General features: G+C 32.4%; 1 protein-coding gene across 2 annotated transcripts in view; it reads left to right on the forward strand.

The window, feature by feature from the left end:
* The first annotated feature begins 295 nt into the window (after nucleotides 1–295).
* LOC139528345 (retinal-binding protein-like) overlaps nucleotides 296–23,963 on the forward strand; it is a 28,177-nt gene continuing 4,509 nt past the window's right edge. The window contains exons 1-13 of one of the 2 annotated variants that reach the window (XM_071324287.1): nucleotides 296–416; nucleotides 6,593–6,669; nucleotides 8,787–8,873; nucleotides 9,671–9,734; nucleotides 10,666–10,709; nucleotides 15,855–15,917; nucleotides 16,787–16,975; nucleotides 18,420–18,495; nucleotides 20,134–20,214; nucleotides 21,006–21,089; nucleotides 21,795–21,901; nucleotides 22,301–22,440; nucleotides 23,611–23,759. In XM_071324287.1, the coding sequence (XP_071180388.1) occupies nucleotides 8,799–8,873; nucleotides 9,671–9,734; nucleotides 10,666–10,709; nucleotides 15,855–15,917; nucleotides 16,787–16,975; nucleotides 18,420–18,495; nucleotides 20,134–20,214; nucleotides 21,006–21,089; nucleotides 21,795–21,901; nucleotides 22,301–22,440; nucleotides 23,611–23,759 (1,072 nt within the window). In that variant the 5' untranslated portion in view covers nucleotides 296–416; nucleotides 6,593–6,669; nucleotides 8,787–8,798. The remainder of the gene's footprint in view (nucleotides 417–6,592; nucleotides 6,670–8,786; nucleotides 8,874–9,670; nucleotides 9,735–10,665; nucleotides 10,710–15,854; nucleotides 15,918–16,786; nucleotides 16,976–18,419; nucleotides 18,496–20,133; nucleotides 20,215–21,005; nucleotides 21,090–21,794; nucleotides 21,902–22,300; nucleotides 22,441–23,610; nucleotides 23,760–23,963) is intronic. The other variant, XM_071324288.1, reaches the window with a different exon arrangement.

Below are 23,963 nucleotides of genomic sequence, written 5' to 3' on the forward strand. Positions count from 1 at the left end.
TATATAAATAACAGAGATATTCGGTGTTGCAAGGTTCAACCCACCATTTTCTACATAAGAAAATGCCTGTACTAAGAATATGACAGTTGTTGTTTTTTCAATTGCTGTGTTTGAGCTTTTGATTTTGCTTTTATTAGGTTCTTTCCGCTTGAATTTTCTTCGGAGTTCAGAATTTTTTGTGATTGTACCTCTTTTGTAGGCTCTACTTTTATTCTTTTAAAAGCGACATTTTTCATGTTATATTCGGATAGGTTGTATTCTGACGATCACCTCACCTGGCATGACCGGTAGTTTACCTTTTAAGTGCTATCAATGTCAAGCCAGGATGACTTTGCCATATTAACATGCAGAGTTATACCATGCAGATCGATACGCACCGAACTGAAAATAATAAACACCAACAGTCAGTCACAAAGGTAAGATAGATCTAATTTTAAAAACACATTTTCTAAATGATGTTATCTAGATTTACAAATATGCAATAATATACGTTGACTTCACTCGATTTTGTCGATTTTTAATATTATTCCATATTGGTATTATTTTAGTAGGTTTCTCTATATGAATTGAATTTTGAATAAAAAAGCATATTCACCTGAGAAAGTGTTATTCACCGCGCTAAACGTCACGCGCTTTTACATGCAATGTTATAGTAAAATGTTTGTTTCATGTTAAATTTGTTTTGGTATATGTTTGTCATTAAATACATTTTCTTCTCTCGGAATATGGAATAAAACAATTACTGTATTTTGTTTCGGTAAATATGGGGCTGTCGGCCTCAGTGAATATCATTTTTTCAAAAGTCAATAAAACCGCATATTTTCCTCATCAAAAGACAGTAATTGTATAGTATTACTTTGTATAATAGATGTATTAGTTTAATTTTTGCAGTATATATACTCGATTATATCCATTTTTAATTGTAAGTTTTATTTTTGTGTACGTTTATCTTCGTATTATAATTACAAAATCGTTTGTTCTTTTTAATTTGCATGTATAGTTATGCACCGTGATATTATAATTAAAACATTTTAAACATTTACAAACATTTGAATAACTAGTTTTAATAATGCGAACGTAATCTTGTTTTCCGCAATCATTGAGGAAGATATGTAAGCATTTCTTGTAAGTATTTATTACTAGTAACTTACGCATACATGTATGTGCTTGATGACAGGATCCTGGTATGAACCCCCACCGTCCCTCCCCCTTATTATCATAAATTCTACATTTTTCAATATATATCACTTATTTGTACTATATATATACCAATAAACCGATTTTTCATTTTTTTATTTAAATAAGGCCGTTAGTTTTCTCGTTTGAATTGTTTTACATTGGCATTTTGGTTCCTTTTATAGCTGACCAAGCGGTATGGGCTTTGTTCATTGTTGTAGGACGTACGGTGACCTATAGTTGTTAATTTCTGTGTCATTTTGGTTCTTGTGGACAGTTGTCTCACTGGCAATCATACCACACCTTCTTTTTTTATATCTACTCTAAATATGAATGTTTACTTTCAAGGAGAAACCCGACTATAGAGCGCTCTAGTCGAGTTTCACTTTACTAGTAAACATGCATATTTGGAGAAAAAATATGGCGCTATTTTTTGCACGCTCAATAGTTCTAAAGAATGCTCAATGAAGACTCCTATGTAACAAACAAGTCAAGTTAGGGGTGGGGTTTAGAATCTGTTTTAGTCTACTAGACGCAACAGTATGTTAAAATAATAGTACATTTTCTTTCAAACAAACAAATAAGCAAATACAGTTGTACGCAATTCTATGTAATTGTCACAATACAAAAGGAAATGTGATTCATCATCTGGGACTCCACAGGTTTTACATTGCCTCTGTGCTCTTGTTATGTTTTTGTTCCAATTCTCGTAAAAAAGCAGTATTAACTTATCAAAATGATAAGCGAGCCATGATGTTTTCATATCGTATCCCTTACTCAGGGGAGGATCCAGCCATTTAACAAAAAGGGGGTCCAAACCCAGGACAAAGGGGGTTCCAACTACATGTCCACATTCAAATGCATTGATCGTCCAAACAAAGGGGGTACCAACACCCGGACCTCCTCCTGGATCCTCCACTGCTTACTACACAAATGGTAGCTCATCTCTCTCATGCTATGTAATAATAAGGAGATGTGGTAAGATTGCCAAAGATCAAGACTACTACCCACCAATTTTTCAAATAAAATGGATGTATATGAGCTATTTGTATGTCTATTTTGCATGTCGTTTTCTGTAACTTTTTTTTATTTTTCATTTCGTTATTTAGAGAATAAAGCATTGTTGTTATTGTTGGAAATACTCTGAATTATGTCAAGTCCAAAGGGACATTATGTTTGGTTTATCAATATTTACATATACATTTTAAATTCTTATTCACATGTGTTTTATAAATTTGTAAATTCAACGTCATTAATTATATAGACAACATTTTGAACTAAATCAAGATTTTTTTTACAGAGGATGACCTTGAGGTCACTCCGATGTATTGTTATCGCTTAAATTTCCGTCATTCATAAATTCTAGTCAAATTAGTTTTGGGTTTTCAACACCAGTGAAAAAAGTGCATTTTCATACCTGCGATTTCTGTTCTCCGGTTGTACGAAGTTTCAACAAAATATGGAATCATTTCAGTTGTTGATTTAGTGGTGAAAATTTGACTGAATTATATCTTAATAAATACGATTTTATATGTTTAATTGGTGTTTCAGAAAGAGGTCAGGTGCTCTTGTTCATTCATAAAATTATCGTTCATTCATAAATTTATCGTAAAATAAAAATCACTACACAGGTTATACGTGTAGTGTAAATGACCACATGTAATCTAAAAATAGCGGTCTCACTAATAACGTCAAGAAGAACTGTTAGCGACAAGAAGCGTCAAGAACGCGAAGACAAAAAGCTTAATATTATGTCTCGCAGCTGATATGTACCGATTATCAGGTTGTCTGCATGTTGATATCGTAAAATATCAGCTGCTCGACATAATATGAAGCTTTTTGTCGAGTAAGCGCAGCGAACGAGATCAAAAAGCCTTCAAATTATGTCGAGCAGCTGATATTTTACAATATTAATATGCCGATAACCTGATAATCGATTTATCGGGCTGTATTTGCGTCTTTTGGAAGTATTGTCTTAGTTTCACCAGCAACCGGACGTTGACTTGATAAGTTCGGGTCAAACTTATCAACGTCGGTTCAAACATTATGACGTCGCTGATATGTCCGGGTCAAAGTTATTAAGGCCAGGTCAACGTATTTGACGTCACAAAGCCGTGATATGGAGTTTTATTAAGAGCTGAGCAGATTGATATAGACAGTTGGACGACCGATAATTTACGATATCAACATGCAGACAACCTGATAATCGGTACATACATGCAATCGCAATATTAATAATATATATAACAACAAACCAGTGTATTCTCTACGACTATTATTATACAAGTATAATAGTCCAAGGTATACTGATTTCTTGCACTACAATATAATAGTTATTACGGTGAGGTTGAATTTCCTGTCATTTATTCATCATCCAAACACGAACTTGTATCAGAAAAAAATATCTCTGTAAATTGACCCAAGTTTCAGGTATAGAGATGTGATCTGTTTCTGTGACATGTGCTTTTGACCATCCACAAGAACCGGCGGTCATCCGATGTTCAGTACTTCAGTACTTTGATTTATGTTGTGAAAACTTCGAATTTTACCTTTACTAATTGCCTTTCAAACATATCTCTTTAGGGGGGAAGTATTCAATTGTAACACTCATCTGTAAAATTGACTACAATACTGAATAATCGTCTTGTAAAAATAATTAGATTTGCTGCGTTTAAATCAAACGTAGTTAATAACAGCTGAAATCGAAGCTAGATTTTATTTGGCAACCTATTCAAGTAATTAAAGTCATTTTATTTGAAATAAATAAATATATTTTTTACAAAGGTACATCTTTATCCAGGTGTTAATTTATTTCCCATTCTTGACACCTAAAAAATCTTCGGCAGTGCAGAAAAGCATATATAACTAAACCAATGAATGAGAGCTGCATGGGGGACACAGTCATATATATGTCATTAGTCCTAAGACTCTAATAGTCAAACCATCTCAATTGCTATTTCTAATAAATCAGTTAATATGTAGCTTCAGAAATGATATTGCTGATGAATATGATTCCTACATTGTTTATAGCTCACAAAGAGAGGCTTGATAGTGGGACTTACACCGTTTTTAAAGTATGTCAACAAACACGCTAAGTAAAGAAACACAAGAAATGTATTTATTCAATACACAATAAACAGTACAATGTGTTATAAAACCAGTCCCATTATCCGTCAAGATTATTAAATATCTCTTTGGTCTAGACGTCTACTGGTCATTTTAATGACCATTATTTAGCCGGAGGACTTAACATATATTCGGTGGACAGATTTAGTTCGGCCATTGACTGTTTTGGTATTTGAAAAATTTATTATTGAATTGTTGTTTTTGTTTTTGGCAAGATCTTCCGGTACTATTTTCGCAGTGAATGTTGGGAACTATATGTTTTACAAACAATTTTAACTGGGTAAATATTTTCTTCTGTTATTTAATATATTTGTATTATTTAATATGATAAATCATATAATTGATGGAGGTGACATTTTTTTAATGTAGGAAATATCATTATCTTTATTCAATACTTTTAATAATATAGTGACGTTGCGAAATTCTTATTATTTATAAAACTTTTATGTGAATCTTAAGTTTATTTTTATCGAAAGCACAACATGATATTTCGAAATGTTTTATATAAGGAATTCTAAAATAGTACACATGACGCAAACTTGTAAATAATTGAAACATCAAAATGTCAACCACTTCAGAAACCGATTTTAACATAGAATATCCTCTAATATTAAATTCCTGGCACTTGCTTCGCTTTTTTGGACTTGATTTTGTTAAAGTACACATGTAATCAATATATTTGCTACTTATTGGAGTGAAAATTTAAAAATAAAAAGATCACACGTAAACAAACAAGTTACAGGCCAAGGATTGTAGCTGTTTACCTATTCTTATGGACAAAAAACAAGATTAATTTAAAGTGTTCTTATTTATTTACGACAACTTCATAATGGGAACTGAATTATTTACATTCTTGACTGATTTTCATTTAACCTTAGAGTTAAAGCAACATATACGTTAAGAGATGACCTATAAAGAAAATAATATGTATTTTATAAGTTAATCTGGAGTCTAGTCGGGTGTGATGACCATTGACATTTAGATCATGAAAGTGTTATAAGAGTGACAATATAAGAAAGTAAATGAGTATTGATAGCTAATGAGTTTTACTATCCATCAGAGTCACAATCACGTAGATGTCATTGTGGATCATTGATGTATAAAGCTATTTGTACATCTATGATGTAAACACTAAAATATGCCACAACTTCATTTTACGTTTCATTACACTGTTCAGTCAAAGACGAATTGGTTTTTTCCCAGATTATTTTTGAAATAAATATAAAGAAATGGACTTATCTCAATCTATGTAAGTCCCCTCTCTGTTAAGCATATTGATCTGTTGAATATTTAAAAAAGAAGATGTGGTATGACTGCCAATGAGACAACTCTCAGCAAGAGACCAAAATGACACAGAGACTAACCGTACGGCCTTCAACAATGGGCAAAGTCCATAGTCAGATATAAAAGGCCCCGGAATGACAAATGTAAAACAATTCGAACGAGAAAACTAATTGCCCAATTAATGTACGAAAAATGAACGAAAAACAAATATATAACACATCAACAAACGACAACCACTGAATGACAGGCTCCTGACTGGGACTAAATATGCTTATTTACATGATCGGTAAAATTAAAATGAGGAACTTGGATCTGAAAAAGGGTTTATAAACGCAACACATTCATATATAGTAAAGTAAAATAATCTGTATTTAAGTTCGGGTTCATATATACAATCAAATACATAGCATGAGCTTCTAAGAGATCCTTGGCCGACTGTACCTATCACAAGCCAGTAACCTTGGACGCAGTGGTTACTTATGTCTTTCCTATTTTTTGTTCTTCTTTTCGAATACGGGAGTAGACTCCTATAGGTAGGAGTGTAAAACTTCCCGGAACTTGTGTGCTATGTACATATGGACTTAATTTTATAAAAATAATATGACAAAGAAAAATCATTAACAATAACATATATACATTATTGTTGTTCTTATATGAACTATTATTTGACGATGGCTTATCTTTGACTGTATTTTTAATTTGTTAACTACTTTTATTGACTCAGGATGATTTTGAAGTTGTTGTATTGTATACATGTAGATACCACATATTGTCGACGATTGTATGTTGCACCCTAGATGGATTTACTTTTTATTGTCTGGTTATTTATTTCGGTTTCATTTTTTTTTTTATAACATATGATATAATCAAATTCCTCCAGAAATAACTACCTGCAGATTGTCTATATGCAGGTTCAGATATAAAAAAGATAAATATCAATAAACCAGCATAAATGCCATACAATACCTACGGGTTCTTATGTATTTGTTCCTTATGTATGTTTCAGATTTGTTGATCTAATACAATGAAGATATATGGATATTAAACTGGATATTGAACTGTGGTATATATATAAAGCCTTAGGTAAGTGTTTGCCCTTATATAAAGTTAAAAATGTTCTTCATCTTATTCTGCAAGTATCAATAAATCGAACGCAAAGAAAGTGATATACACAACAGATAAAATAATACATATTTTTTTTAGTTGGTATACCATAGTGTAGAATGAGATTCAATTTGCACGTGAAAATGTATAGAGGTATACCGGTAATAAATTCTCTAATGATTGTGGACTTGCTACCCACTTCCCACATATAGACTGAGGTATTTCTCTTATGGTGAAATAAAGGATATGAAAAATGCTTGATATTGGCTGGCTTAATATGCAATGTGTTACGAAATAGCGACATTTCCATTGACCATTGGTAAAGTCAATGATGATTTTCAAAAGAAGCAACGGAATGCATTTCTACGTGGCCAGGGATGTTTGTATTTTTTTCAATGTTATACAAAACGCTCATACACAGTGTTCCCAAAACGTAATAATAAAAGTGTGCGTTATTTTATTGAAGAATAGATTATTCGGTAGGACTAAATCGGTTCACAATCATCGATGAGATTATTACACGCAAACTTGTTTATAAAGATAAGAAAATGTGGTATAAAAAAGGGTCGGAAGATACTAGAGGGACAGTCAAACTCATAGATCGATAATAAACTGACAACGCCATGGATAAAAAGGAAAAAGACAAACAGACAAATAATAGAACACAATAAATAACATAGAAAACTAAAGACTAAGCAACACGAACCCCAATAAAAACTGGAGGTGATCTCATGTGCTCCGGAAGAGTGAGAAGATCCTGATCTACATGTGGTACCCGTCGTGTTGCTCATGTTATTACAAACCAAGGAAATAATATGATTCAGTAGGTCACATTCGTGAAAAGGGAAAGGGATTGTAGATACGACATAAGGAAGATCTGTGAAACAGTTATTCCATAACGGTCAATCAACTCGTAGCGTCCGTAAAATTTACGAAGGGATGATTTCAACTTCACCACTTGGAACTCTTGGTTTAATAGCTTCCTTGTGAGCAGCAAAAAGCCCGGGAATATAGTATCAATTTGTGAAGCCCAGGTGGTCGTGTGGTTTAGCGGGACGGCTACAGTGCAGGCGATATTTTGTCACGATATCTCAGTAGCATGGGTTCGAATCCCGGCGAGGGAAGAACAAAACATTTGCGAAAGCAAATTAACAGATCTAACATTGTTGGGTTGATGTTTAGACGAGTTGTATCAATTGGGATATATATACTCTGTATGCAGGCGCTACTGGTATGTTGCTACTTGAAATCATCTTTTTTGTCGTAAAGTTTTGTTTTCAACCGACCATCATTGTCAATTTCTAGATGTAAGTCAAGATATGAGACCGACTTAACTGTATCTGTTGTATCCTTTATCTCTAGTTTGATGGGATAGATGCGTTCAAGATATAGCCACCAAATTTTGAATTATTTATTGAGAGAAGATGTGGTATAACTGCATTTGAGTTAATTCTCCACTAGAAATCAAATGCCGAAGAAGCTAACAACTTTTAGTCACTGTATTGCCTTCAACAATGATCAAAACTCACAGCGCAACGAACGCTTTAAAAGGTCAAATGTTATTTTGAACTCTTCAACTGAAGCAGTTACTTCATTCCTAATTAAAAAATTCTGTAAACAAGTTATTCCGATTTTTAATACTAATTCATCAATCAATGGTTGTAAGATATGGGGAATAAAGATGTAAAACAAATAATTCTATTATACTTTGCACGTGTTTCATATGCAATGTCAAATTTAGGGACTGTATTGGATTCTGCTTTGAAAAATCTTGTCATATATACTTACACACTGTCTGAACTCTTAGTTAGATGGGCTCATATAAGATAACCTCATTTAGAATTGTGTGGTAAGATAAATGCGCACAGCCGAGTCCCTCGCTTAGAGATTTAAATTGGTGGATATTCTCCGGTGCGGGAGTTTCTCGCTGTAATGAAGACTCATTGGTGGCCTTCGGCTGTTGTCTGTTCTTTGGTCGGGTTGTTGACCCCCTTTGACACATTCCCCATTTCCATTCTCAATTTTATTCATTGATTTACTTATTTTGACATTTGTACAAGGAAACAGCATATTGTAATGTAGTTGTTTTTATACAGCTTTTTTTCAAAATGAACGATATCAACGCTAACAGCAGTTACAACAGAAAACCATTGACGGCGAAAGAACAAAAGGCATTGCTGCAGGTATTTTATACACTCAGAGACACATTAATACATGCACGTCCATTTCTGATATTAAGAATTGGCTATGGATTAGTACATTACACAAATGCACATTTCGTTATGTTGTATTTCTAAAATCATTGACTTATAAGGTCGGGAATAAGGCACTTATTATTATAATTATAATTTAAAATTTTAAAATGTGTTATGCTTCCGTGTAGTCGTTTAGATTAGTTTCACAGAAAGATAATTTCGCCTCATACTTTGTTTGTCCATTTTCACAGAACTCCTCAACGAGAAACCTTTGTGTAATGTTTACAGTAAGATATCAAAGAATACAAAGTAACATATTGCTAAAATTCTATGGTAACATGTTTTAGGTTCCTAAGATTATAAAAAAATAAGAAGATGGGTTGCGATTGCCAATGAAATCATTGTCCATCAGAGATCAAAATGCTGTATCCAGACATGAAAATACTGAAACAATGCAAACGTGAAAACAGACTAATGTACAAAACAATAATCGAATAATATATGAGGTATTCAGCAGCTGATTACCATCGAATAACAGGGTCCTGACTTAGCGCACACCCATATTTAATAAGGTGGTGTTCCATCAATGCCCTAACTCGAAAAAAATGGTATAACAGACACAACTTAAGAGCAAGCTATACAAACAGTTGAATAGAGAACAACTCGTGTGATCGACACAAAGAAACAAAAATGTAAAAAAGTATTAAAGAAGTATATATATATTAAACTAAGATGAAATAATGAACTTTCAGCCGGTTGTTAACGTATAATTTTTTTAATTTAAGCTTAAAGAAAATACTAAAGACATTGCAGACCAAAATAGCTATGATTTGGAAAAATGGCTTCGAGGTAAGGATTTTTGTTTCTTTATACAAACTTTCAAAATTATAGAATATCAAACAAATTGATCAGCTTTAAATAAGCTGTTGTCGGATTTTAGCAGATACCTATTAGTTCCAGACAGAAATCTGCTCTTCAAAGCAAAATCAGAAACCAACAATTAAAACTACAAATTGTGCATGTTGATTATGTAAAAAAACTTATATTATACACAATCCTACACTAAATAGCACAAGGAAGCATTGAATAGATAAAAAAATAAAACACGTGGGGAGCAGTTAACATTCACAACTTGAAGTAAAGAAAATGAGAAAATGATATAGTTGAAGGAAAGACAGATTTACAGAAAAACCACACATGTCTTTAAATGAAAAAAAACTAAGCTTCACAAACACATCAAAACGCGGTTGTGTGAGATTGAAAACATGGTGCTCTAGAAGGGTTAATAGTTCTCAGTGTCCGATCCAGGGGGAATTTTCGACCATCAACTCCCTTTTAAAATGTCTGGATCCGCCCCTGATTCTAGTTGCGTAGAGTGGTCAAAGTAATTGTGTGTAAAGTAAAGTGATCCAACGTTGTATATGTATGCTAGCAGCAAAAAAACGATAATAGCTTTTCAGATCTAGTTGATATAAAACTTTATAATATTCTATAGTTACAATTCCTAACAAAAGCTACAAACTGTAATTTGAAGCTAAACATCATTTATTATTTCATACACAAAACCAGGTTTAATCCATATTTTTTTTACATAAGAAAATGCCTGTACCAAGTCAGGAATATAACAGTTGTTTTCCTTTCGTTTGCTGTGTTTGAGCTTTTGATTTTACCATTCGTTTTGTTTTGTCTTTGAAGTTAGGTAATTTGTTATTTTACTTTCCATTGCAAAACAAAAAAGGATTAACTTGTACATGATTTTATGATTGTGTTTTAATTACAGCTCGATGCTTTGATGTCAAAAAAGCGGAACAAATGTTACGAAACGTAAGTATTTCTGATACGACATTTTAAATCAAATTACTTTAATCTTCACCGTGAAGTTTGTCAATGATGACTAATGCATAATATATAGTATACTTAAACATTACACTAATGCATAATATATAGTATACTTAAACATTACACACTTGTCTGTAAGTACTAACATTGATCGTCAAGAAATAAAACTAATGACCTGATTTTTTGTATGCGTGGTCTGGTTTAATGGCCAAACTTTATATGTAACTATATTGTTAATAAAAGATAGGATGATATATAATGAGATGGGTTGGTTTCAAAAGGTTATAGCTATGTATGTCTGTGGTGCATGATATAAGTCGTTAAACAATGATAAATCTTTTTTTCTGGTAGTTAATCATCAGTTCAATGTCTTCTTCAAAATAGCGACCCTCACCGCCATGACATAACACGAATAATGTTTTTCTCTAGTTTTCTACAACATGATCGTGGGGCAATAGTTCCTGTTTGATTATGATGCGATAGTTTCTGTTTCTCTTAGTTTTGTAATTGTTTTTATTCACTTGTTTTCGTAATTTGCCATTCTATTTTTTTTAATGGCTGTATGTTTTGCTCCCAATAACCCCATGAAAAAATAGGCACGCAAACGATAAAAAGGAAAGAGAAGTCATATATTATAGGACAATGCTTTGTCCTAGATGAAGAGACCAATGTAGTTCTGAAGTTTCGGTAGTACTGAGAGTAATGTTAGTAGTGAAACTGAAAGGGGAGCTTCATATCTTGATCTTTCCTTCGATACTAACACCAGAATCTATGACACGTGATGATTTCGACATCCCATTTGTCAACTTCCCATAGTTACCAGTAACATAACCTATGTCCATCGTATGAGGGTTTGGATTGGGTTTAATGATTAAAGAATAATGCCCTTAAAAATGAAGATTAGAGAATAACGGGCCAAAAAAATGAAGAAAAGAGAATAAAGGGGTTAATTTTTTGAAGATTAGAGAAAAAAGGGGTTATTTTTTAGAAGATTAGAGAAGAAAGGGGTGAAAATTAAATGTTTACAGAATAACAGATCCCCCCCCCCCCCCCCCATCCAGACCCTCATCGTATTGCGTTTACATATCTCAATTAATACGTTACGTTCGTTCATGTTCAAAATGTAGGAACTTTAAAAGGGTGATTCTTAAACAAAACTGCCCCCACAGAGCTGCCAAGGATAATGACTTAAATCAACATACGCAAGTTTTGCGATCACCATCGAAATATTGATTGACCGACAGGATGTGACGTTGTCCCCTCTCTCTGACAATATGTTTTTGTGGTCTTGTATCTTGACATACTAGTAATATGATTCAATGATTCTAATTTTAATACTCCAGGCGCGCTTTTAGATAAGTCGTCAAATCAGTTATTTCACGATATTGTGTCTTATTCCCGATTTTGACATGTTAACTGATTGTAAGTTCGCTTAGCAGTCATGGCAGTGATGCTTTCATATCAGACAACGCTTATTCTGTCTTCATTTCCGGTGTTGCTACTTTTGGAGGTCATACAATTCTCTAATTTTTGTTTGTTAACCTAATTTTTATATTCTTAGTCGATTAGTGATATTTTGACATCAGTTATTTTGTTTTCCCTAAATTTAAACAAAAACAAGAAATATGGCGGATAGCAATCAACATCATCAACAACAACCCAATAAATAATTTCCTGCTACTGACTTGAATTGGGCCAGAGACATAAAGAATAAAGCGGCGATAAACATCTTTGTACGCCGTTGCGCACAATATTCCTTACCTAACTTAGAACAGTTGTGTGAACACACTAAAAAAGTAATGAACTGTAAAAAAAGTTTTGTAATGGCTGGTCATTTAACGTAGCACCATTCCTTTTATGGCTATAACAATTGCATTATTTCTTGCATATGCAAAACGAAGGGTTACAAAATTGGAGCAAAATCTGCATACTCTTCAGGAACACCTTTGATCAACCCAGTTTTGTTGGTGTATTTCGTTTTGCTCACTCTTTGGTTTTATATGTTGTGCTGTGTGTATTCTTGTTTTCATGTTTTTCTTTTTCTTTTTAGCTTAACCTAATTTATTCTTGTGTGCGTGTATTCTTGACTTATGCATTTCAATTTGCCTTTGTTATCTTTCAGCTCTCTATTTTTTATGATATCATCAGTATCTTACTACGATGGTTTGAATGATCGATCACCTCTCTATTTGTTATGATATCATCAGTATCTTACTACGATGGTTTGAATGATCGACCACCTCTCTATTTGTTATGATATCATCAGTATCACTATCTTACTACGATGGTTTGAATGATCGTTCAGCTTTCACCTCTCTATTTTTTTATGATATCATCAGTATCTTACTACGATGGTTTGAATGATCGTTCAGCTTTCAGCACTGTTCTTCTGTTGTATTAAATAGGTATATTAGAAGGACGAAATGTAGTTATCCGAGTTTGTTCATCTTCTAAACGGAAATAAGGATTCATATATTTTGAGCTAGTATAATATCTGATTTGTATGACATTTCTTTTTATAAAATGTTCAAAACGTTTGTTCAATCTTACGAAAATAAACTCATCATAGATACCAGGAATAAATTTAATATTTACGCCAGACGCGCGTTTCGTCTACAAAAGACTCATCAGTGCTTCTCGAATCAAACTCACTTCCTAAAGTTTAAAACGTACTTAATACAAATTGTAAAGGAACATACCGTGATGTAACACACAAAATATTTTTGTAGTACTACATTTTTCAAACCTTATGAAACCAGAGTATTTTGTATTCAATTTGTTTTAGCGTCATACAGATCTTTTATTACACGACTGTAACTTATACGTGCGTCATCAATCAACATACTGATCTTAGGTGTACTATATATATATTTAAATTTAATATTTATAGCTTTATATAAGCAGATCAATATTTAGGGAGTCAGTGCAATTAGAATGTTTAACCATGCATCCTACATATGGCATATCAATGTATTATATATGCTTGAATGGGTCCTTTGAAAACAAAAATTTTGATCACACTTTACAAACGTGATTATACGTAATTAAAAGGGGTTATGAATTAAGCTTCTATTTTTTTGTCAGTTTTAAATAAGAGGGTAGCTTTTTGAGTGGTAAAAATGAACGTATTTATTGGTGGTAAATATGAACATATTTATAGGTGGTAAAGATGAACATATTTATGGGTGGTAAAGATGAACACATTTATAGGTGGTAAAGATGAACACATTAATGGGTGGTAAAGATGATCATATTTATGTGTGGTAAAGATTAACACATTGATGGGTGGTAAAGATGAAGATATTTATGGGTGGTAAAGATGAACACATTTATGGGTGCTAAAGATGAACACATTTATAGGTGGTAAAGATGAACACATTTATGGGTGGTAAAGATGAACACATTTATGCTTCATAAAAAAGAATGGCCAACGTAGATACAAGTATCTTGTCTTAGGGAGGGATAAATCCTACTTTGTAAAGAATCACTCTGATTCAAACAAAAAATTCTCTGAAACTGATATTATCAAGATGCTTGATTTCTTGATTGACAACATATTTGTTACGTTCGGAGGACGTGTTTTTCAACAGACTGTCGGCATTCCAATGGGAACAAACTGTGCCCCTCTACTCGCCGACTTGTTTCTTTATTATTATGAGGCTGACTTCATGCAGGAACTTCTTAGGAAGAAAGATAAGAAGTTAGCAATATCCTTTAACTCTACTTTCCGCTATATAGATGATGTTCTTTCACTAATCAATTCAAAATTTGGTGACTATGTGGAACGCATCTATCCAATCGAACTAGAGATAAAGGATACTACAGATACAGTAAAGTCGGCTTCATATCTTGACTTACATCTAGAAATTGACAATGAGGGTCGGTTGAAAACAAAACTTTACGACAAAAGAGATGATTTCAGCTTTCCAATTGTGAACTTTCCATTTCTAAGTAGCAACATTCCAGCAGCACCTGCATACGGGGTATATATCTCCCAATTGATACGATATTCCCGTGCTTGCATTTCCTTTCATGATTTTCTTGATAGAGGTTTGCTGCTCACAAGGAAGCTATTAAACAAAGAGTTCCAAATGGTGAAGTTGAAATCATCCCTTCGTAAATTTTACGGACGCCATCACGAGTTGGTTGACCGTTATGGAATAACCGTTTCACAAATGATATCGGATATGTTCCTTACGTCGTAACTACAATCCCCTTCCCTTTCATGAATATGACCTACCGAATTAGACTATTTACCGGATTTGTAATCACTTAAGCAACACGACGGGTGCCCCATGTGGAGCAGGATCTGCTTACCCTTCCGGAGCACCTGAGATCACCCCTAGTTTTTGGTGGGGTTCGTGTTGTTTATTCTTTAGTTTTCTATGTTGTTTCGTGTGTACTATTGTTTTTCTGTTTGTCTTTTTTATTTTTAGCCATGGCGTTGTCAGTTTGTTTTAGATTTATGAGTTTGACTGTCCCTTTGGTATATTTCGTCCCTCTTTTATGGGTGCTTAAGATGAACATATTTATGGGTGGTAAAGATGAACATATTTATAGGTGGTAAAGATGAACATATTTATGGGTGGTAAATATGAACATATTTATGGGTGGTAAAGATGAACATATTTATGGGTGGTAAAGATGAACATATTAATTTATGGGTGGTAAAGATGAACATATTAATTTATGGGTGGTAAAGATGAACATATTTATGGGTGGTAAAGATGAACATATTTTGAGTATCTCAACCAATCAGCAACGTATTGCTTAATGTATAACATAATTTAAAAGTTTTCCTACCATAATTGATGCAAATTTAATATGGTAATTTTTATAAATTTCCTGTGAAAAAACTAAGGATTTTCTTATTCCAGGAATAGATTACCTTAGCCGTATTTGGCACAGCTCTTTGGAATTTTGGGTCCTCAATGCTCTTCAACTTTATACTTGTTTGGCTTTATAACTATTTTGATCTGAGCGTCACTGATGATTTTTTGTAGTCGAAACGCGCGTCTGGCGTATTGAATTATAATCCTGGTATCTTTGATATCTTTTGGTAACTATTAATACACATTACCACGTTTGACATGCATATTATTAATATAACATTTCTTTTCTTTTCAATAGAGCATCGAATTCAAACAAAAGATAAGAGTCAATACTCTACTTCAAGAGTACAAGCCACCCGAGGTAATAATTAAACACGAGTTATTTCCCTTTGTAATAGTGTTAAAACCGACGAGAATTTATCTCCTTTTAAAAGTTTATAGCAGAGACTAGTCAATATTTCTTTAGCTTGTATAGAATATTATTTCAAAGAACACATAAATGTATCCAAATAATCAAACTATACATCATGCAATTAAAAAACGAACGAATTTTAAGCAAATGTAAAAAACCTAGATCAAACTATATATTACTAGAGAAAAGTAATCATCGAAAAATTCTTTAACATGCCTGAAGCTACGGACCTTAGTCCTCGAAAAATACAGTTTCCCAAATTGAAAACTACAAAAGAAAACATCTTCAAATTTCCCTCTTCTAATTTACAACCTGTACATTTGTTCATTTTAAGGAGTTAGACCTAAGTAAAGGAAAATAATCTTAAAATCATTTGTACGCTCATGTAAACCAAATTCATATATAAATTCTTAGCCTCTATGTTACATCTTTTGTTTTCAATCTGTTTCAGGTAAGTGCTTAAAATACATTGATGAAGTTGACTGGTTTAAATATTTATTTTCCTAAACCAAGGTTTACCCCCTTAATTCACAACGTTTTTCCCCTTTTTTTGGATACATTTATTAGAACCTGCAATCGTATTACGGTGGGTGAATATAAAGCATTGATGAATTTTAACATGTGTCAAATCTGATTTAAATTTCAGTAGTCTATTTATTATATAATTTAATAATACCGTCAACTCTTTTTTGTAAAAATCATTAAAAAAAAACACTCTATCAAAACTATTTTTAAAACCAGAAAACGCTCGTTTAACGTATTGCATTATATAATTCGATGTGAAATAATAAAATATCTTTTTTATTACACGATTAAAGGTATTAAGAAAATACTTAACTGGTGGATTTTGTGGTCATGCCATTGATGGTTCCCCACTACGTGTGGAATTATTTGGAAAGCTTGATATCAAAGGTCTGATGTTTTCCACAAAAAAATCTGACCTGGAGAAAACAAAACTTCTTCAATGTGAATCGACAATTAAAGATTGGGCAGATCAAAGCCAAAAGGTAAATAATCACCATCGCAATTGCATTCAAATTCCAGACTGAACGAATTGGATGTTTTGCTCTTTTCAATGATTTATTTTGTCTATAATATATAATCTTTTCAACTGCCATGCAATATAATATTACACTACATCAAACCTCAACATGTTAGGTGCCACTAGTGGAGCATGCCATATACTACTAGTAGAGATTAACCGTATGATAATTTTTGCAGACAAAATGTCTACTGCTAGCTATTATAGCTCTTCATCTTTTATATAAGCTTTGGATTTCAAATATTTTGGCCACGAGCATCACTGAAGAGACATGTATTGTCGAAATGCGCATCTGGTGCAAGAAAATTGGTATCGTTAATTTTTTTACTATTAAGGACACCCCTTTTTCTAGTGACATTCGTTGTTATTTGTATTTTAATACCGGTTACTTTACCTTGTAAAAACTATCTATTGGATTAAGTGTTAAATTGTTTTTATTCTTAATATACAAAAAAAAAAAAATAATACATTTATTTCAAGTACATTTCTTTATGACCTCATTTTTATTAAAAGTTAAGTTACTGTAGATTCATTTATATTCGTTGGATACCAATTTTTGTGGGTACAGGGAAACCACGAATTTAAATGTTTAACGAAACACAAATTTTCTAAAGGATTGTATGCAGACTTTGCCAAAACTACGAATTTAAAAATCCACGAATATGCAATGTTCCCTCAATCCACGAAAATTGGTACCCACGAAAATAAATAAATCCACAGTACCATATTTCGAACACATATGGTCAGTCGAAATTTGTTAGTGGACTTATTTCCGTTTTTCTTTATAATGGAAAAAAAAATAATTTAACTTAATTTTAATGATTTGCATGCCAAGCATTTAGCTGCACCATTTGCGATAAATAAACTCATCATAGATACCAGGACAAAATTTTGTATATACACCAGACGCGCGTTTCGTCTACCAAAGACTCATCAGTGACGCTCGATTCCAAAAAAAATTATATACAGGCCAAATAAAGTACGAAGTTGATGAGCATTGAGGACCAAAATTCCTAAAACTTTTGCCAAATACAGCTAAGGTAATTTATGCCTGAGAAATAGAAAAGCACGATTACCTATTGTATACAATAATTACCAAACTTGACAAAATATTAGTACTTAGTGCGGATATGCACATTATCTGTAAGAAACATGCAAGTTCAAACATGAGACAATACATTACGTAACGTAGTGACATTTTTGACACGGACTTTTGTAAACGATCAAATTTATCAAACTTGTACTAGTTATAAATCTATAAATACTGACATACATGTACACTTAATGCAACTTTAGCATGTTTAGTATATCGTCAGCAGAAAAACTGTTCTGTTTCGTCATTTTCAGAACGGTTTCTAATCTTATTATAATAAAAAAAAATATAGCTATTTAATTGTCTTTGTTTGTAGCTAGGACGACCTGTTGATGGTTTGACAGTTATATTTGATATGGCCGATACAGGAACTTCAATGTTATGGGTTCCAGGTAGGTTTGGGTCGCTTTCCTAACAATAAGCGTGCATTTTCAGAATAACAAACAGTTATTGGACTCGAGGGTACAGTCAATTCCGTGTCTGTGATTTACTTTTTTATGTTGCTGTTATGCTTTAATTCTATACGCGTAATCATGCACTCATTAACCTTTAAAAGCATGCGATTCAAAATAAATGTTTTTATTTATGCTTTGACACCCTTTAAAGATTTATGTTCCTGCAATCATGTCAAGTAGTATCGGCCTACTATAACACCAGGAACAGACAATAGTCCTTTAATAAAACTGGTTAAATTCATAAAATATGTGGATGTTCCCTTCTAACCGAACACCCCTATGTAATGGTAGTTTTACTAACATTTCCATGTCGGTCATGTCTATGTATTTATATATTTTAAGCAAAAGTTCTTTTTGATTGGAGTGGGTGTGGGAGTTTTTATTGGTTTTCTTTTTTGAATTTAATTTGGAGTTTGTTAGTTTTTATAACTTCTTTCTGTACATTTCGAACGGCACTGTGTACTAGTATTAAAATTGTATACATGTCTTTACTGACCTGTGTTCTTGTTGTAAGGGTGGTTGTATAGGTATACAACACCACACATAATAGCTTACAAGTCGACACAATATTTTCCAAGATATACATGTTTATTTAGAAACAAATAAAAATAATAAAAAAAAAGTAATTTTATTGTAATTTGGTTTATTCTACCTCCTTTTAATGTGTACAATTATACATGTCTTTCATAAATACCAATCGGCTTACCTCGGCGAATCCGCTTCTCTCCATCTAGTCATCCGCTATATAATGTAGACGGAGGAAAAGAACCCGAGTAGTAACGAATGTCGTAAATATTACCTATGTTTGTTGAATCATGAGGATATCTTACATACTGACCAAATCTGATTAGAAAATAGAATAAAAAATGGCTTTATTCATAACTTACTACTAAGGTGTACTGTGCAACGCAAAAAGTAAAATAACAAAAATACCGAACTCCAAGGAAAATTCAAAACGTCAAGTCCATTATCAAATGGCCAAATCAAAAACACATCAAACGAATGACAACAATTTTCATATTCCTGACTTGGTACAGATATTTTCTCGTAGGAAATGGTAGATGGCAAGCGCGAGTTACTTTCTAATGATAATAGATAATACAGGTTCTGTTTAAAGTAAGACAACTCGAATAGGTTAACGTTTGTTGAAACACTCTTATAAAGTATAAATGTTACTTTTGAAGTATCTTTTGAGTGTATTTGATAAAATAGTGCAAAGAATTGTTTTTACTTTTGCCTCAGAACAAATGTTGTTTACCTGAGATTTGTTAGTTTTATGATTTCAATCCAAAATTATTCTATGTTTCAGTACATAAAAGAAAAATAATTAAACTAACAAAGATTCTGGCTCAATCAGAAAAATTGTCCTTGATGAATTTAGTTTTCATTTTTAGTTCCAATTGTTCATAAAGATTCTAACGCTTCTGTTTATTGATAAAACAATGGCTTGCAAATCTTAGTATTTGAACGGTACAAATAAAGGAGAGCTCGGAGAAGCGGTTCTACCGAACCTTTGCTTTTCATATGTTATCGTCTATAATGATTTACTGCAAATTATTTTGTAACTATTAATAGGGATGCAGATGTATTTGCATCTGGTAAAGATATTAGAAGATAACTATCCAGAAATGATGAGACGATTATTAGTTATAAATGGTAAGTGATGAAGAATCATATATAATGGCACCCATTTTTCCACTTCAGACTCCTGTTTAAATCATCATAAAAGTAAAATCACAAAATTACTGAACTCCGAGGAAAATTCAAAACGGAAATTGCCTAATCAAATGCCAAAACCAAAAGCTCAAACACATCAAACAAATGGACAACAACTGTCATATTCCTGACTTATGGAGTTTAGCCGGCTTTACATCATGTGTGTATCATTTATAACTTCAGACTGTCATCAATGCTATATGTTTGATCCCTTGCGTAAGTCATTTGTATAATTGTCATAGGTCACTATTATCTTGATATTGTTATAAAGAATACAATATGGTTCTGTTACTACAACTCCTTAGTTTCCTCTAGACTCATGTGTTTTCTGTCTACAAAACTTGGTTTCTGTCAAATTGTAAAGAAAAATTCACAGCTGAAACTGTATTGTATAAATTTTTTTTCAATTATGTTCCGGTTTTCATAGAAATTAGCACCCATTGTATTCTGATCAATTGGAAGGCAACCCAAATAAATAAATTGCAATAAAAAGCAAGTTATAGAAATCAAGAACAAGTTATTTAAGTTGTCCAATAAATTAGTAGTAAGACATGAGATCCGAAGGGGGATATTATACACATATAAAAATGAAATTAACTGCAAATAATTGAAAATACCTTTTCACAGAAGTGTTACACGTTGAGGAGAGAGTTACACTTAAAGGATGAAGTTAATGTCTTATGCATTTCGAGACAAATTCTAAGACTATATATCTTAATAATATTTTTCAGCGCCACGAATATTTCCTCTACTGTATAAAATTGCAAGACCATTGATCAGTGATGAAATGAAACAGAAAATACATGTAAAAGGAGGTATATGTTGTGCTATATTTAGATACTTTTTGTAATTATATTAATAATATCCATACATTGTATAAACTAGGTAAATGTTATTTAAATACCTATTGGCCTTTACGTTAGTTAGATTATAAGTTTATAACGCTAAACACACATGCATATACTGATAGCTATCATTTGCAAGGGTTCATTGCCCCATTTGGTTGAATAATATAATGCAAATATTTTGTAAATAAAGGCAACAGTAGTATACCGCTGTTTGAAAGTCATAAACCAGTTGAGAGAAAACAAATCCGTGGTGCAAGTTAAAACCGATGGCAACACACCAACTATAAGATAAAAACAACGCAAAAACAGAAATACTGAAGTGATACAACAAAACAAGCGATAGTATGCTCACTATGCTGTTAATTTTCCTCTTTTTAAGTCTTGTTGAAGATATATTTTCAGTTCCAATGCTATACAAATTATGAAGTTAAAATTGTAAGAGAAGACTATGAATGTGGTTTGAAGTGCATGTAGACATGTATTGTCGAAATGCGCATCTGGTGCAGGACAATTTTTAATGTTATTTAAAAAGAGCTAGCAAAAAGATAATGGATAGATAACCGCAAACCAATTGGTTTACCATCAATTATGTATCTGCATTTGAAGACTTTTTTGAAGACTTTTTTAGTTTTCACAGTTATACATTACCAAAATTCTCTTTGTACATTATAGATGATTACAAAGACTTATTGTTACGTTACATTGATCCAGACAACTTACCAGCCTGCTATGGTGGAAAGTTAACAGACCCAGACGGAAATCCTAAATGTGTTACAATGGTTAGTACACCAACAAAAAGTATATCACATGAAAACATGATACCATGTTTATATAGTAATAAGGCAGTTAAAGTTATTGGTCTTGATACTTCTTTGATGTTTTCTCTGGAGCTTTTTAAACAACGCTGTCAAGTGCAGATATTTTATGTGCGTCTAACAATGTTCCACCATACAAAAATATGCAATTAGTGTATGCGTTTATGTAGTATTAGGGAGTTTATCAAATATAACTGCTTGTTTATCTCATATCGTTTGTTTCTATTTAAACAAATGTGTTCAAATGGGTGTATATTAACTCTCGCCTTCGTTCATAATGTTTTATTAATTAGAAAACACAAGAACTAGTGTTTGCCCATAAAGAAAAAAATAAATTGTAAATTATATATTGATACTTTACAGATTTGCCAGGGTGGAACAGTCCCAGAAAAATATTATCTACAGAATTCCGACAATATATCACAAATGCAATCCGCTACCGTCCCTCGTGGTGATAAACTTTACTTAGAATACAGAGTAGATAAACCGGGTAGTGTAATAAGGTAACTATTTGCGATTATGATTGTAATGTATGTACAACTCTTTAAGGCTTTGAATTGGTTATTCTAACATAGGATTTTGTACAAACATGAATAAACATTACACGTTTTATGTGACTTTTTACTGTCAATTAGCAAAACCTTAAGTGGGAATTTCTGCAGAAGATCCTTTTTTTTTTTAACCCTTTGAGATCTGTTCAGGCACTTTCAAGTAGATCACATCATGTTTTTCTTTTCATTTTTCTATTGTACTGAAAACTCATTTGCCGATACAGTGTGCATAAAAATGTTGCGATTGGACAAATATAAAAAAAAATAAGAAGATATAGTATGATTACCAATAAGACAGCAATCCACCAAAGTTCAAATGAAATAACTGTAAGCAATCATTAACAACCATACGGTCTTCAACAGTCACGATAAATGAACAACTTATACTGTATAGTCGTATATACACACATTTTGTAATGTTCATGTAACAGAATTGATTGTGACTAACTTTTGCCATCATGTACTGTTTCACTGAAACAACATGTCTTTTCCCCAGCTTGATAGAAGCTATTATCAGAATACTCGTCTACTGATTGTTTCTTTTTCTATAGTGACATATTGACTAAGTGTTAATTCGCGTTGTGGGTGATGCATTTATTTTCTGTCTTCCTCGGGAATAGAATACAATTTGCTGCATTTTGCAAAACTTTCAGGAATTTTGATCCTCAATGATTTTCAACTTCGTGCTTTATTTGGCCTTTTTAACTTTTTTGGATTCGAACGTCACTGATGAGTTTTTTGTAGGCGAAACGCGCGTCTGGCGTAATAACAAAATTTAACCCTGGTATCTATGATGAGTTTATTAATAGCAGCAAGACGATGCAACTTAATTCAGTCTGTTTTGGAGATATTTGCTATTCTATTAAGTTTTTGTTTGTAATTTGATTTGTATCTTCGTAGATAGAACATTATTAAACTTATGCTGCCTAAAAATTTCAAGATCTTAATTATGACTGAAAATGTATTGAATATAAGCACGATATCTTTGAATACTTATTATAAAACATTAAGATAAACTTACAAGAAACTTATCTGCATTGTATTTATAACAAGCAACTTTGAAATAAATTGAACGATACCACGAAAACACAACTGAATGCGAATGTTTTGTTATTATTTCAGTTGGGAATTTCAATCGGAAGACCATGATGTGGGATTTGGTCTCCTTTATGAAGAAAATGAAAAGTATGAAATTATCAGCAAAGTGACCAGAGTCAATAGTCACCATGTATTAGAAGATGGTGTTCATACTTGTGAGAAGACTGGGAAATGTATGTTAATTGTTTGATTTACTTATTGCTTATTTGATTATATCATGGGCGTGCATATACTCTTGGAAGTTTTTTTTAAACAAAATTGCATTTTAGACTTAATTCAACGGATTTTTTGTGTGCACACACCGTTGTCAATATAGTTGAATTAACTGCGACTGCCATACAAGTGAGATGTTTAGCTAGTAATGAAACCAGCTTTAA

Source organism: Mytilus edulis, chromosome 6, assembly GCF_963676685.1.
Source record: "Mytilus edulis chromosome 6, xbMytEdul2.2, whole genome shotgun sequence".
In the NCBI taxonomy this organism is placed as follows: Eukaryota; Metazoa; Mollusca; class Bivalvia; order Mytilida; family Mytilidae; genus Mytilus; species Mytilus edulis.